Genomic DNA, 15736 nt, shown 5'->3' with positions numbered 1-15736 from the left:
TACTCCAAGATCCTTGACAGAGTTTGGATCATCAACAAGGTCTTGACTATTCAGCCTGTATTCTATTCCATTCCATTCCATTCTATTCTATTCTATTCTATTTTCTGATTTTTTTTGCCAATATGTAAGACAGAGCATTTATTTGTTGAGATTTGAAGTTGCCATTTGTTTGACCATTCTGATAAATAGTCAAGGTCTTTTTGAAGGGTAGCAGAATTGTCTGTGATGTTGAATAGCTTTCCATCATCAGTGAAGAGAACACAGTTGCTCTTAATATGATCACAGAGGTCATTTATGAAGAGAGTTGGTCTTAGAACACTGTCTTGGGGGACACCATTGTTGACAGGTACAGAATTTGATAGGATGCTCCCAATTTTGACCATTTTTATAAGATTTTAGTTTTAGTAGTAGTTTGTCATGTACCACTGAATCAAAGCTTTAGAGAAATCTATGGAGATTGCGTCTATTGCTTTGCCCTGATCGAATTGTGTAGTCCATATGTTTTTGCAGTATAAGAGTTGCAGATTGCAGGATAGTTTTTTTCTGAAACCAAATTGTTTTTTAGAGAGTAGGTTGTTTGTTTCTAAGTGGAGGATGATGGATTGGTTAATAATTGATTCCATGACTTTACAGGTGATGCAGCATAAAGAGATTGGTCTGTAATTTTCACCTTGGCTGGGGTCTAGTTGAGAAGTACATAGGAGTGTGCAGTTGGGCATCAATCCATACCAATACAATGATCAGGAGGCTACCCAAAACTGTCAGCAACTAAATGATCAAGAAGATCACAAAGAGCAGGATCTGTTCCTTTCAGTGATGGGTGAGTCTTGAGAGGATTAATTTTGTTTCAGTGGTTGTATTTTCAGGTTCTATCTTTGCATCCTGCCTAGAAAATTGAGGCAGAAATACATACTGACAGAGAGGAGAGAGGAGAGATGAGATGAGACAAGATGAGAGGAGAGAAGAGGAGAGGAGAGAGAGAGACAGACAGACATAGAACTACAGTATATCTACTCCAATATAATAAAATCTTAGCTCATTCATTTGTAATCTATAATACATCATCATAAAAATACTGGTCATATATTTGTAAGCAGAATGTATATTGTTGGGTGAAAAGTTCTTTCTCCTTAGGGAAACTTTATCATCTACATCATCTTCAGAGTTTCCTTAGAACCCAGAAACATGTGTTCCTCCCCAGCCTTACACATCAGTTTGCAACTCTCAGAAACTTTTCAGAATTGACTCACATTATAAAATGAAATTCAATGTTAATTTTTGCTACATTTTAACATGAATATTATCTGGAAAATATCAATAGTGCTTAGATTTATATACTGCTTTATTGTGCTTTACAGCTCTCTCTAAGTGGTATACAGAGTCAACATATTGCCCCCAATAATTTTGGGTCCTCATTTTACTACTTCGGAAAGGATAAAAAGCTGAGTCAACCTTGAGCCAGGTGAGATTTGAACTGTTAAATTGCAGGCAGCCAACAGTAAGCAGAAGTAGTCTGCAATACTGCACTCTAACCACTGCATCACCAAGGTTCATCATACATAGCTAATACACTGCGCCACCGAGGCTCATCAGACGTGGCTAATAAAAAGCAGGTATATTGATATAAATACAAAAAGTGGGCTAGGTAGAGCAATAGTGTTATGTCCTGAGAACTCTAGGAGTTCTCACTCAGGTCCGCTCACTATGCGTGGGCGTTCTTCCCTTCACTCATTGGTTGGTTCTCCCCAGCAGCCAGCTATAAAAGCAGGCTGCGGGGTCCCACCAGTTGCTGATTGCTGCGAGCCAGTTCCCAGGCGTGGCAAGCACGATCAGCCCTTTATTGTTATAATAAAGTATTGTTGCACTCATGCTCTGGTTCAGCCTCTCTTTTCCCAAACTTAACACTGGCGACGAGGATGGGATGGCTACCAGAAGCACCATGCAACCGCTGAGTCACTAGCCGCCGATCCGCAGCCAGAGAGAGCGATCGGCCGGCGATAAGAGCAACGCTGATCCGCAGCCAGAGAGAGCGGTCAGTAAGCAAAAAGAGCAAACAAAAAGAGCAAACGCTGACCCGCTGACAGAGAAAGCGGCCAGCAAGCGATAAGAAGAACGCTGATCCGCGCCAGAGAGAGCGGTCAGAATCGAAAGTTAGAAGCGTCTGTAGCCGCTTGTTAGCCCAGCTACAGGGAAAGTGAAGCGCTGCGAGCTGCAGCCACTCAGTATTAGGCACGAAATTCAAACGGTTGTCATTTGAATTTCAAACCTAAAAGGCACAGCACAGCACTGTAGTCCAGTCACTGACGCCCACACAGGCGCGAATCCAAACGCCGCCAACGGCTAACAGCCAAACGTGGTTAGCCCAGAGAGAAAGAGAGGATTGCGAAAAGCCTCTCCTGAGCTGAAATCACTTGCCTGCCACAGGCACTAAAACATTGTCTGCTGCCCCAGAGAGATTTTTTTTCCACAGGTTGTTCTACCGGTCCCAGCACCATGAGTTCCAATCCAGTCTTCCCAGTGTTCAAACCAGACGAGGAGAAGTGGGAATCGTATAAGAACCGCTTTAATCATTATATCGATGCAGTTGGCCTGGCGGATGCTGGAGAGCATCGGAAAAATCGTATTTCCTAATCTACTGTGGAGCCACCGCTCACGATACTGCCACAGCACTCGTGGCTCCACGGGAGTTGAAAACGTTCCGTGGTCTGAGTTACTTGAAATCCTCACTAACCACTATTCTCCCAGACCCTCACAGATTGCCAGGAGATTCACCTTCCGTATGCGGAAGCAATCGGGCAAGGAGACCATCAATCAATATATGGCCGCTCTCAGAACAGCAGCACTGCATTGTGGGTTTGGAACCTACCTGGAGGACATGCTCCTCGATCAACTAGTCTGCGGGGTCAAGGACCTCCACCTGCAGAGGCGCCTTCTCGCCAAAAAAGACCTCAACCTCGCACAAGCAGTCGAGGAGGCCTTAGCAGCGGAGCTGGCAGCGAACTCAGCCACCGAAATCCAGGGCCCAAGCGCCAAGCTGACATCACTTCCAGTCCACTCCGAGGAGGTGGTAGCCGAGGAAACCATCAGTGATGAAAGCGACATCCACCGCCTCCAACGACAGACGGCCGCAGGTAGGAGCCAAACAAGAAAACATCGGTCCACCCAAGCATATCACCCTGTGCCTAGCCTGTGGGGATCTCATCAGAGGGCCACCTGCAAGTTTAAAGGAGCCACCTGCAATAACTGCCATAAAAGGGGACACATCGCGAGAGTCTGCCAAGCCCCCAAAGCTCAGCACAAAGATACCCCCTCGCACTCGGGACCACAGAGGCAAGTATTGAACTGTCGCACGCACCACCTTGCCAAGCACACTTGCCACACTGTTAGTAAAATTTCTCTCTCCGTTTCCCTAGAAGGTAAACCATGCCACATGGAGGTTGACACAGGGTCAGCGCTCTCAATTATCTCGTGGAACACCCTCAAGAGGCTCCAACCAAGCCTATCCACTAGCCGGCTCCAGAGATGCCAGTTTAGCCTGAAGGACTACCAGGGGAAGACCATTCCTGTAATCGGCAGAGGCAAGTTCCTTGTCAGTTTTAAAGCTTTTAAAGGTCACCTACCTCTAGTGGTAGTTAACGGCAATCTACCCACCTTATTGGGGCTCGATTGGTTTCCCCATCTCGGCCTAGGGCTAACAGGAGTCCATGCTGTCTCAACCTCAGACACTGACTCCTTATTCGCTGATTACTCAGATGTATTCAGTGAGGAGCTGGGGTGTTATAACGGTACCCCATCTCATTCTCAGTTGACCCCCAGGCAGTCCCAATCAGGCTAAAACCGCGTAGGGTCCCATTTGCTATCCGGCCAAAACTAGATGCGGAATTGGATAAACTGTTAAAACAAGGGGTCATTGAGCCAACAGATTTCGCCAAATGGGAGACGCCCATTGTCACTCCCCTCAAAAAGACGGTAGCCTGAGAATTTGCTCGGACTACAAGACGACAATCAATAAATTTTTACAAGTTAGCGCTTATCCTGTGCCCGCTATTCAGCATTTATTACACACATTCGAACCGGGCAGCATTTTTGCTAAATTGGACATGTCTCAAGCATATCAGCAGTTCCCGTAGATAACCAAACAGCGGAACTCCAGACCATTGTCACTCACAGGGGTGCCTTCCGATGCAAGCGTCTCCAATTTGGCGTAAGTGTTGCCCCAGGTATTTTTCAATCCCTCATGGAGCGGATTTTGCAGGGCCTCCCTGGTGTAGTACCCTACTTCGACGACATCTTAGTCTCGGCCAGAGACAGACCCCAACTCTTCCAGAGAGTTCGAGCAGTGTTAGAGAGGTTCAGACAGCATGGCCTCAAGTTGAAAAAAAGAAAAATGTGCCATTGCCACTAGACAGGTGGACTTTCTAGGTTATAAAATTGACGCCTCTGGCATTCACCCCCTGAGTCCAAGGTTAAGGCAATCCACGAGGCACCCACTCCAACCTCCAAAACTGAGCTACAGGCTTTCTTGGGGCTATTGAACTTTTACGCATCCTTCTTGCCCCATAAAGCATCAGTAGCTGAACCCCACACAGATTACTGGATAAAAAGTCACCGTGGCACTGGGGGCACAAAGAAGACCATGCTTTTCATGCCGTCAAATCACTACTCACGTCAGAGGCGGTACTTATTCAATTCGACCCTAACCTCCCTTTAGTGCTGGCAGCAGACGCATCCCCTTTTGGAATTGGGGCGGTACTAAGTCACAGGCTCCCCAATGGCGCTGAGGCTCCCATCGCCTTTTTCTCAAGGACGCTCTCTGCAACGGAGCGCAATTACAGCCAGATCGATAAGGAAGCCCTAGCAGCTGTTGCAGCCTTGAAAAAATTTCACAAATTTCTTTTTGGCCATTTTTTTGAGCTGATCATGGACCACAAGCCCCTCCTGGGCCTACTAGCCAGGGACAAACAGACCCCTCAAGTCCTTTCCCCTAGGATGACAAGGTGGACCTCTTCCTAGCAGCCTATTCCTACAGACTTATACACGCCCGGGAAAACACTGTCCCACGCTGACGCTCTCAGTCGCTGCCCTTGCCGGCCCGGCTGAAGACCCCGCCCCTGTCCACGCTATTTTCGAGATCACCCAGTTGGACCTACCCATCACTGCCCTTGACATTGCTGCTAAAACCAAGGCAGATCAAACGCCGCCCAGGTGCTCGACTGGGTGAGGAGGGGTGGCCAGGGGGCAATGTTGAAAACAAATTCACACCTTTCAAGACTCGCATGCAGGAGTTGTCCAGTTTGCAGGGCTGTCTACTATGGGGCACTCGAGTGGTCATCCCGACCTCACTGCGCACCCGAGTTCTGGAAGCGTTGCACGAGGGACACCCTGGCATCGTGAGAATGAAGGCATTAGCACGCAGCTACGTGTGGTGGCCGGGTCTCGACGAGGACGTTGTCAATTGGGTAAGTTCCTGCAGCATTTGCCAGGAATCCCGTCCTGCTCCCCATCGCCACCCCTACTAGATGGGAAAACGCCAGCGCTCCTTGGTCCAGAATTCACATCGACCTGGCCGCCCCTTGCATGGGAAGATGTTCCTAGTGGTCGTGGACGCCTATTCTAAATGGATTGATGTAGCACAGCTATCCACGACCACCACACTAGCAATCACCAACGTGTTAACACGCCTGTTCATAACGCACGGGCTACCCGACTCCATTGTCTCTGACAATGGCCCACAGTTCGCATCGACTGAGTTCAGCCGTTTCGTGGCCAACCTGGGCATCCGCCACATTTTCACAGCCCCATTTCATCCTGCCAGTAACGGATTGGCTGAAAGGGCCGTCAGGACCACTAAAGAAGCCCTGGCTAGGTTCAGCAGGGATGACTGGCACCACAAACTCTCGCGGTTCCTGATGAGCCAGCACTCAACTCCCTGCTCAGCCACCAATAAGTCCCCAGCTGAGCTCCTGATGGGCAGGCGCCTGAGGGCTGTATTGGACAGACTTCACCCACAATACTGCCCTGACTCTCCCCTCGCTTCCACATCGGGGGTTAGACATTTTATCTAACAGGAGCCAGTATTCGTGAGGAACTTCGCTGGAGACCCCCTGTGGATCCCGGGCGAGATCGTAGCCATCACCGGTCCACGGTCATATCGGGTCAGACTGGAGGATGGCCGCGTCTGGAGAAGGCACATAGACCAACTACGGAGGCGCCTCAGCACCCTCGCCAGCAGAGATCCAGAGTCACACGATGAAAGGAGACCTCATCTGCAGCCCCACATCCACATCATGCCCGCCACCAGTTCACACCAACAGCCGATCCCAAGGCCCGAACACGGACAGCGGCACCCAGACAGTTGACCAGCCCGATCCAGTCTACGGGAGCTCATCTCCAGTGACCAACCCTACGAGTCCCAGGAATGCCCGAACCGAGGGGCATACTGATGACACTTTGCCGGCTCTGCCTTCCTAGGCAGACCCCGAACGGACAGACAGTGTTCCAGAGCTGCGCCATTCCGGGCGCCAACATAAACCTCCTGCCTACCTCAAAGACTATGCGTGTTCGCATCTGGGGGAAGGGGTGTTATGTCCTGAGAACTCTAGGAGTTCTCACTCAGGTCCGCCACTATGCGTGGGCGTTCTTCCTTCACTCATTGGTTGGTTCTCCCCAGCAGCCAGCTATAAAAGCAGGCTGTGGGGTCCCACCAGTTGCTGATTGCTGCGAGCCAGTTCCCAGGCGTGGCAAGCACGATCAGCCCTTTATTGTTATAATAAAGTATTGTTGCACTCATGCTCTGGTTCAGCCTCTCTTTTCCCAAACTTAACAAATAGTCTTCCCTATAATGATGTATGGGTGTGAGAATTGGATGCTATGAACAGTTGATGAAAGAAGAATAAATGTCTTGAATTACGGTGCTAGTGTAAATTATTGCATATACCATGGACAGTCAGAACAAACAAGAGAGAAGTGTTGAATGATGTAAAACTAGCCACTTCACTAGAAGCCAAAATCACAAGGCTGCGTCTGTTTTATTTTGGCCAAATCATGGATGCAAATTCATTGGATAAGTCAATGATGCTAGGAAGGGTTAGTGGAAGAAGAAAAAGGGACAAGCTGAAATAAGCTGTGCTTAGCAGGGTAGCATAGAGAGCACTTGTCTATAAAGTCACCAAGACTTGGACAGGATTGAATGGGTTAAAACAACAACATGTATTTGTTTCCCACTTTTATTATTTTTACAAATAATTTAAGGTGCTAGACATAGCCATCACATCTTGGTCTCATCTTTGGACCTGGTTTCATGTAGATCTCACAAACTAAGTATTATCCAGCTTTTTGAGATCTTGCAAGGCAATTGGCTGATCCTTCATCCATAAACATTTACAAGTAATAAATTAGAACATTTACCTCTGTGCCTTCCCCAGGCATTCATCATCAGTCAGCAAACTGCTTCTTCCTACTAGTTTCAGATAAGGTGCTAAGTTCTAAGTAGATGTTTGTTTGATTTCCAGGGCATGATGCTGAAATATAGTGATTTATACTGACATCCATAAACCCTAAAAATGCTACCTGAGCCAATGCAAGGAGCTTCATTGAGCAAATAAGTAAACAACCTAATAAAAGGCAGTGGCAAAACACATCCAAAGTGTTGTCATGAATTGCATTACATCAGTAGGCACTGAACATAATTTGAAGGTGACTTTACTTTACTGAAGCTTTTATTCCTCAGTTACCTTGCCATCTGTTGCAGAGGTGGGATACAAAAGGGTTAACTACCGGTTCCGGATTTACGAGCTTCCCTGCCCGCTGTGTGCCATGCACCTATAAATCATCATAAATCATTATTAGCACGTCATCAGCACACTGCCTGCCTAGAAGCAGCCTTTGAAACAGCCCTCTTTTCTTGTTTTTTTAACTGCAGCTGTGCCTCGTTCAGAAGCTGAAGTTGAAAAATCAGGAAATAAAGATCAGGTAAGAGCCCAGGTGGGTGGGTGGGCAAAAAAATCAGCAGACATAGCAGCGGTTCTATGTCTGCTGCTCTTCAGAGTTACCGGTTCTACAGAGGTGGACAGAACTGCTAGAAACCCACCCCTTATCTGTTGATAAATAAAACTTTAAATCTTTCTGTGGTGAGGAGTAAAGCACTACCTGAATCCACCTAGAAACTATTTAGTATTTGAAAGGAATGGAACAGCAGATTGGCCTCTTTTGCAAGTTAATAGATGGAAATAACTCCATGAGAATTGGTTCACTCCTTTCTGTACATCATTACCACTGTTTTTCTCCTTCCTTAAATCTCAGAGGCATATGTGAAAATAGTCTCAAAAGATAAGGTTAACATGATAAAATTGTTCCAGCAACTCCAGATTTGAATCTGGTGTCTCTACCTGAGCAGGAGAAAGCCTCATGATTGATCCCTTTTTCCTTAAATTGTGATGTTGTCTCCAAAACTATCATTCTAAGATGGTTTTGTGCAGAACAATGGTCATTGACTACTTCAATCCTGTTTCTGTTCATGAGAAAATAGTTCCCTTGTCATGAGAAATGCTGGCTTTCCAACTCCATTTTAAATTAAAGTATCCTAGAAAGCTGCACTAAGCAATCAACTGCCAGAACCTTCCAGTTATTCAACAAAGACTTTGGCAAAGTTTAAGACTCAAGAAAAATCTAGAAAAATTTTCTAAAGTAAACTTCTCTAACTGGGCATTCTGCAGATGTATTTTCTGTCAAAGTTATTACAGGGATTATGTTGTGTTTTAATGTATTTAATTTATTTTTTATTTGATGTTCATGTTTCATCTTGCTTTTTCATGATTTTATTCGTTAGTACCTTCTGTGTGAAAGTGGACAGTAAATATCTTAGACAAATAAGCAAGTAAAAGGATCTTCTGTGTCATGAGTGAACTATTAATGTCCTAAACAAATAAACAAACATTTCTGCCAGCTGCAGAAACTTCATCAGATGGATGGAGTATTTAAATTTGAGATGGGATTTAACTAAGAATTGTTCTGCTTCTAGTTTCAAACACCCAGAGGTACACACATAGTTGCTATGGTGATTAGTGCTTTCCTCAAGGTTACAATGATAACAGTCAAGGAATGAAAATCAAACCAGAGTCTCTGAAAAGAGCTTGCCTAAATGTTCGGTTTTAATAAGAATCAAAAATCCAGTCTAAGGTTTTGAGAGCCAAGTCAGGATGATCATCCAAGTCTAGAAATCAGAACACTGCAAGCAGAATCTAAACACCACATGAGATCCAGAGATCAGACAGTTGCTTTCAACAAGAGATCAGGGCTCCCTCTTAAATCAGACTTCAGCCAGCTGTCACTGTGATTCTTGGTTTTGTGTTTCCCAAGGTTGCCATTCCACAGGTCCTGCTGAAGTAGCTTCTATGCGGTCAGAGTCATCATCTGGTTTCTAGGGGAAGGGAGAAAATAAATTGGTTATACAGATGCAACTTGCATGTGGTAAACGTTATGAGTACCTGGTCATTTCACAGCTTCAAGTGTTAAACTTCATTGTGCTTGTTAAGATAGTCTGAAACTTTTTTATATTTGTGTAGGGGAGTTCTACAATTTCTTACTCTGTTGTTCTATTAAAGTCTTGTTTTCCCTCCAAATGAACACATGGAGATGTGCAATAGAACTTCCTGGAAAGCTAAAATGTTCTGACATTATTTGGCCTTGTTTAGAGTCCTGAAGTCAAACTTATATCCATCAATTTCCTTGTGTGGAATTTATTCCTATGTAGAATTCTGAGGTGGTAAATACTCCTAATTTTAGTATATAAATGAATAGGTTTCTGTCAATATCATCCTCCCCAATATATCGTTATCATCGTCAGTCTCTCTACCATTGGAATATAAGCCTACCCATATGAACATTGTGAGAATTCTTTTGATCTATAATAGAATTACAGAGCAGTGATTCAAGGACATAGCTGTTTAATTAGTAGTTTTATGTAAGTACCAAGAAAGCAATTCATGGAAAGAAAAGAGGGCAACCAGCAGCAAGCTTGGTAGTCTTAGTTACAGTGGCAATGGAATTGCCGTTAGAAGAGCCAGGATGATTTGTTAGGAACAAATCATCATGGAGATGATTCATCTTTGTGGCCATTCAAATGGAGGGGGGGGGGGATTATTCAACTATCCATTAATCTTCCTATTCTACTCAACTTTTTCCATTAATTGGCCTGGCTAAGAAATTATAAGTGGTCTTCTTCCAGTCATGATGGAAGAAAAGCATGGAAATTCTTTCAGTATTTCTATCAATTCTAATGTGACTATTTTTATGTTTTAACATTGTCATCTTCATCTTTGGTTTAAAGTTGACAGAACTCTAGAAATCCTGCAATAACAATATATAAAGCAAGTTGGCTTTCTACATTGCAAGCCTCCTACTTAAAAAACCATCTACTTTTGTGTTCTCAGTTAAAGAAAATCCCAATGGGATAAGTTAATATTGTGAAGAATTGAAAAGAAAATTAAAGAAATCCCTATAGATTAAATTCAGTCTTTATTATTCTCAGAGATTCAGCCAGATAATGATTTAAAGACAAGCATTGACAGAGAATGAACAAGCAGTTAAATGATGCAGGTTTGATTAAGCTATCTCCCATATAATGTAATTTTTGAAAACTCTGGTAAAAATTATATCCAAGTAATTTAGCAAAATAAATATATTGACATTGGACATAGTTTGTATGGTTAAGATTGGTAGAAATTCCAGTTCAGAAATGGGATATAGAGAAGATTTTCTGGAGAGCTATTATTGGCATAAGGAAATATTTGCCTCCCTTAGGCTATAAAGACAGGACTAAATGAAATATTGTTTTATCTAACCACCAATGGTAGAACGAAGGGTCACCACTTATTTGCAAGTACTTATTTTGGCTGGCAATATTACAGTAGATCCATCCTGTCCTTACTAAGATCAAAATTGTTACTATTCGAATTTCAATTAAGGGTCTTATTTGGCAGGAGATTCCCTTTTAAATTCTTCTTCTTCTTCTTCTTCTTCTTCTTCTTCTTCTTCTTCTTCTTCTTCTTCTTCTTCTTCTTCTTCTTCTTCTTCTTCTTCTTCTTCTTCTTCTTCTTCTTCTTCTGCTTCTGCTTCTGCTTCTGCTTCTGCTTCTGCTTCTGCTTCTTCCCCTTCCCCCTTTTCTTCCTCATTCAAAATGTTTTAATTTACATATTCTACCTTGAGATAAACCAAAGTTTAAATAACTTTTGACTTTCTCTGTTCTCAATTGCAAATGAAAGACCAGTTTTCCGTAAGTTGCATCCACCAGATGTATGGAGTTTTACTTCTATATTGCTCCTTCTGATTGCAGATTATAAAAGTTATAATAGAATAGCAACAGCACTTAGACTTACATACCACTTTATGGTTCTTTACAGCACTCTCTAAGTGGTTTACAGAGTCAGCATATGTCCCCCAACAATCTGGGTCCTCATTTTACCCACCTCGAAAGGATGGAAGACTGAGTCAACCTTGAGCCTGGTGAGATTCGATCTGCCAAATTGCAGGAAGCCGGCAGGTAGCAGAAGTAGCTTGCAGTACTGCCACTGCACCACCACATTTCTTTCTTTCTTTCTTTCTTTCTTTCTTTCTTTCTTTCTTTCTTTCTTTCTTTCTTTCTTTCTTTCTTTCTTTCTTTCTTTCTTTTTAGAGTGCCACTTGTCCAGATATCACTTGATATTGATCAAGGGGAATATATTTTGTTCAAAGGTTTCAGGATATTTTCATGCCTTTTTTTAAAAAAAAGCAAAGAAAGAAAACAACACACAAATCAGTTATCTGTTTAAAAAGTGATTCCATTCTGTCCGTCTAATAATCCTTTGCTCATAACTATTTTTCTTCCATTCAATCTAATGCTCTGCTTTAACTAATAGCAAAGCCAGGAATTCTTATACTGTGCTGTATCTCTGGCTATATGGTTTTCTTTGCACTTCATGAGTTAATTTTAACTGAGGTTCATTTTGGATAGGCTTTGATCCCTCAAATAGTTTTGTGGGATGTGACAGCTGTCATCCAAGAAATGTCAGGAGTACAGGGAAGGGAAGATTAAGAGTGATATAATAAGAGAAAATTTCACTAACTAATGGTTGGTTGTTGTTTTTTTGTCCAGGCAGAAGCTGATAATGGAGGTTGAAAACTTCACTATGGTGTCAAAATTTGTCTTATTAGGACTCACTAATGACCGTAAGACCCAGATTTTGCTTTTTGTGGTCATCCTCATTTTCTATCTATTTATTCTTGTGGGAAACTTTGTGATCATCATACTGGTGTTAGCTGACTCCAAGCTTCATACACCTATGTACTTCTTCTTGACTCACCTCTCCAGTCTGGAGATCTGTTATGTCTCCAGCACTGTGCCCCAGATGCTGGCTCATCTCTTCTCTGGAAATGGAACCATTTCTTTCATACGTTGTACAACTCAGATGTACATTGCTTTGTCCTTAGGTAGTACTGAAGGATTTCTGTTGGGGGTCATGGCCTATGATCGCTATTTGGCCATCTGTCATCCTTTCATGTATACTGTTGCCATGGACAAGTGGCGCCAAATGCAACTCACCATAGCTTCATGGGTTGGTGGCTTTCTCCTGTCTGTGATGAATGTGGGCTGTACATTACGCCTCCCCTTTTGTGGCCCCAATCGTATCAACCATTTCTTCTGTGAACTGCCAGTGGTGTTAAAACTTGCCTGTGCTGATACCTATGTTACTGAGAGCATAATTTTTGGAGCAGCGGTTCTGATCCTGTTGATTCCTCTTTCAGTTATCCTGACTTCCTATGGGCTCATTCTATCAACTGTATTACAGATGCAGTCAGCAGCTGGCCGAAGCAAAGCCTTTTCCACTTGTGCTTCCCATTTGGCGGTGGTCACGCTGTTCTATGGCACTGTCATAGCTATGTATATGAGACCTCGGTCAAGCACAACTCCAGACAGTGACAAGAAAATTGCTGTCTTTTACATTGTAGTCACCCCTCTGCTCAACCCTATTATCTATACCCTGAGAAACAAGGATGTTCATGGGGCATTGGCCAAGATGCTAAATACCAAACACTAAAAAGTACAAGCACTTAGGCTCTCCTTGGTTTAGAGGTTAATATCAACCCGTAAATCATTCCTATGCCTGTTTCCGAGTTTCTATAAGAAGGAAGGGAGGGAGGGCCTGAGGGAGCAGTGCAGCAGATGAAGGCTAAAAGCACATTCCATGCTTATCTTGTGGAGATTGTAGCATAGGCTACTGGATCGTCTGAACTCGTAAATCCTTCATTCGAGAATGTGATTGATGACACCCAGCAAATGAATATGTTTCATTGGAAAATCTGATGTATGACACATGGGGGTGGGTGGGGGGAAACAGAGTCATAGGTGATAGTAAATTATGTGTCTTGGAGTTGGCTTCATATGGATTAATGTTTTACATGATGCTCCTAATAAATCTTTTGGATTCTTTTGAAGCTTGGCTCAAGGCTCATGATTTAATTAGGGCTATCTCTGGAATCCTGACAGCAATCTTGTTGCATGCTGAATTGAGCATCATGTTTTGGAGAGACAAGAGAGAATAAAGGTTTGCACAATATTAACATCTCCTCAGCAAATCTGGAGGCCGGGCACCATTTCTCAGTTTTATGTTCATCATGTGGAAACCATCTGATATGTCCAACTTCATCATTTTAAAAAAATGAACAAAGAGATTGACAATGTTATGTATTATTGTTGGTAAAGTGATACTGTTCCATTTCCTGTCCCCAGTTCTTATTCACTTTTATAAGAAAATATTTGTTTTTTAAAAATTGTTTTAAATGAGTCAAACATTATAGAAAAGTTTTGTCGGTAAGCACCCTTGTATTTATTTACTTTCAAGGTGGATAAGAAGTGGGTATGAATGTCCTCCAAATTAAAATCTGAAATGGACAACATGAGGGAACTACTCAAGATTTGTGTAAGTTATTTATAAAGGGAAATTCTGTCTTTGAGAAAACATTGGATCAATCATTGTTCTCCTTAATTTTGACTTGTGTGATATTATTTCTCAGTCCCTGTTGATCAGAGGTGGTATTCAGCAGGTTCTGGCCAGTTCTGGAGAACCGATAGTGGAAAATTTGAGTAGTTCACAGAGTCGGCAAATACCACCTCTGACTGGAGACTTTACAGTATCCTTCCCTTGCCATGCCTACCAAGCCACACTCACAGAACCAGTAGGAAAAAAAATTGAATCAACTGCTGTTGATGTTCAATCAATATTTGAAGCAGATCCTCTCTTCACCTTCAGTTGAAACCAGTTAATTCTCCTTTCAGAATATGCCATTCAATAATATACCGTGTTTCTCCAACAATACAGCCTCCACCAATAGGAAGGCCCAGCATGTTTTATTGGCATAAAATCAAATTAAGGTCTATATTAAACATGCAAAATGGGGGGGAATGGCGGGGGAGCTTGCCATTAGGAAATACTTTTGTTGCATACCCAGATACCAATGCCATGGCATTTGGCACAGCCACACGCAGCCAGCCAGGGCTCCTCCCTGCAACCAGAGCCCAGCGGAGACACTCGGCTTCAGGCGCTCCTGTCGCCACCTTCCCTTTGCCTTCAAAGACAAAGCCAATTCTTTTAAAAACAACACCCTACTACCGGTACAACAAAGCCTCCCCTGCCCAAGCGGGCAGCCCAACCCCACTTGGGGAGGCAAATCTCCCTGCGCTGCAGTGCAGGATCGGCCCACCCCAGGAGAAGCACCCAGCCACCATCCCTGCCTGGCGCTGGGCAGAGTGCGAAGAGCTTCACCTGGGGTGTGCGGCGCAGCTGACAGGTGGGCCCTCCTACCCAGCAACAGAGCTCTTGCCAAGGCAGCAAGTGCCTCCCTGCCGGACCCTCTGCTCATCCTGTCAGGGCTGCGCCAAAGCTGTGCGGGCTGGGCAGAGCCGGGAAAGCAAGCCATGGGTGCGCGCCCACCTGCCAAGCGAAAGAGCTGGGCCGACCCAAGCTTGGCTTCCTTCCCAAGTCCCTCCAGTCCCAACCCAAAGGGGCCATCGGGAAAGGCTGCCTGAGGCAGTGAGAGCGCCCACCCATCCGTGGACAGGGAGGCAAGGTGATGGCCTGTGCTGCGTCCTCCTCTGAGCTGAGCCCCGCTGAGTCAGCACCTCTTCCTGATGCCCATTCTGCTGCAGCGTTTGGAGCTTCCGGCACATTTGGAGATGCATGGGGATGGGGAGGTTCTGGGTGAGGGGTGGAAAGGCCAGGAAGCTTCAGGCTCTCTCCACTGGCCAGGGAAGCAGTGCTGCCATCACCTCACCTCCCTGTCCATGGATGGGTGGGAGCTATCACTGACTCTCCTAGTAGCCCCTTCGGGTTTGTGCTGGAGGGACTTGGGAAGGAAGCCAAGCTCAGGTCAGATGGCTCTTTTGCTTGGCCAGGGCGTGCACCCACGGCTCACTTTCCTGGCTCTGCCCAGCCCGCACGGCTCTGGCGTGGCCCTGGCGTGGCCCTGGCAGGATGAGTGGAGGGTCCGGTGGGGAGGCACTCGCTGCTTTGGTGAGAGCTCTGCTACCAGGAAGGAGGGCCCACCTGTCAGCTATGCTGGGCGCCCCAGGCAAAGCTCTTTGTGCTCTGCATGGCACCAGGCAGGGATGGCAGCTGGGCGCTTCTCCCGAGGTGGGCTGATCCTGCGCTGCGGCACTGGGAGATTTGCCTCCCCATGTGGGGTTGGGCTGCCCTCTCAGGCA

General features: G+C 44.8%; 1 protein-coding gene across 1 annotated transcript; it reads left to right on the top strand.

The window, feature by feature from the left end:
• Positions 1-8839: 8839 nt before the first annotated feature.
• LOC113451184 (olfactory receptor 2D3-like) lies at positions 8840-13073 on the top strand. The gene is made up of 2 exons (XM_026722547.1): positions 8840-8850; positions 12131-13073. The coding sequence occupies exon 2, from the start codon at positions 12144-12146 to the stop codon at positions 13071-13073; it is 930 nt and encodes a 309-aa protein (XP_026578332.1). The 5' UTR covers positions 8840-8850; positions 12131-12143.
• Positions 13074-15736: the final 2663 nt, after the last annotated feature.

This window comes from Pseudonaja textilis, chromosome Z (assembly GCF_049901715.1).
Source record: "Pseudonaja textilis isolate UNSWEBS1 chromosome Z, rPseTex1.2, whole genome shotgun sequence".
NCBI classification, from domain to species: Eukaryota; Metazoa; Chordata; class Lepidosauria; order Squamata; family Elapidae; genus Pseudonaja; species Pseudonaja textilis.
This window is presented reverse-complemented; position numbering and strand designations above follow the sequence as displayed.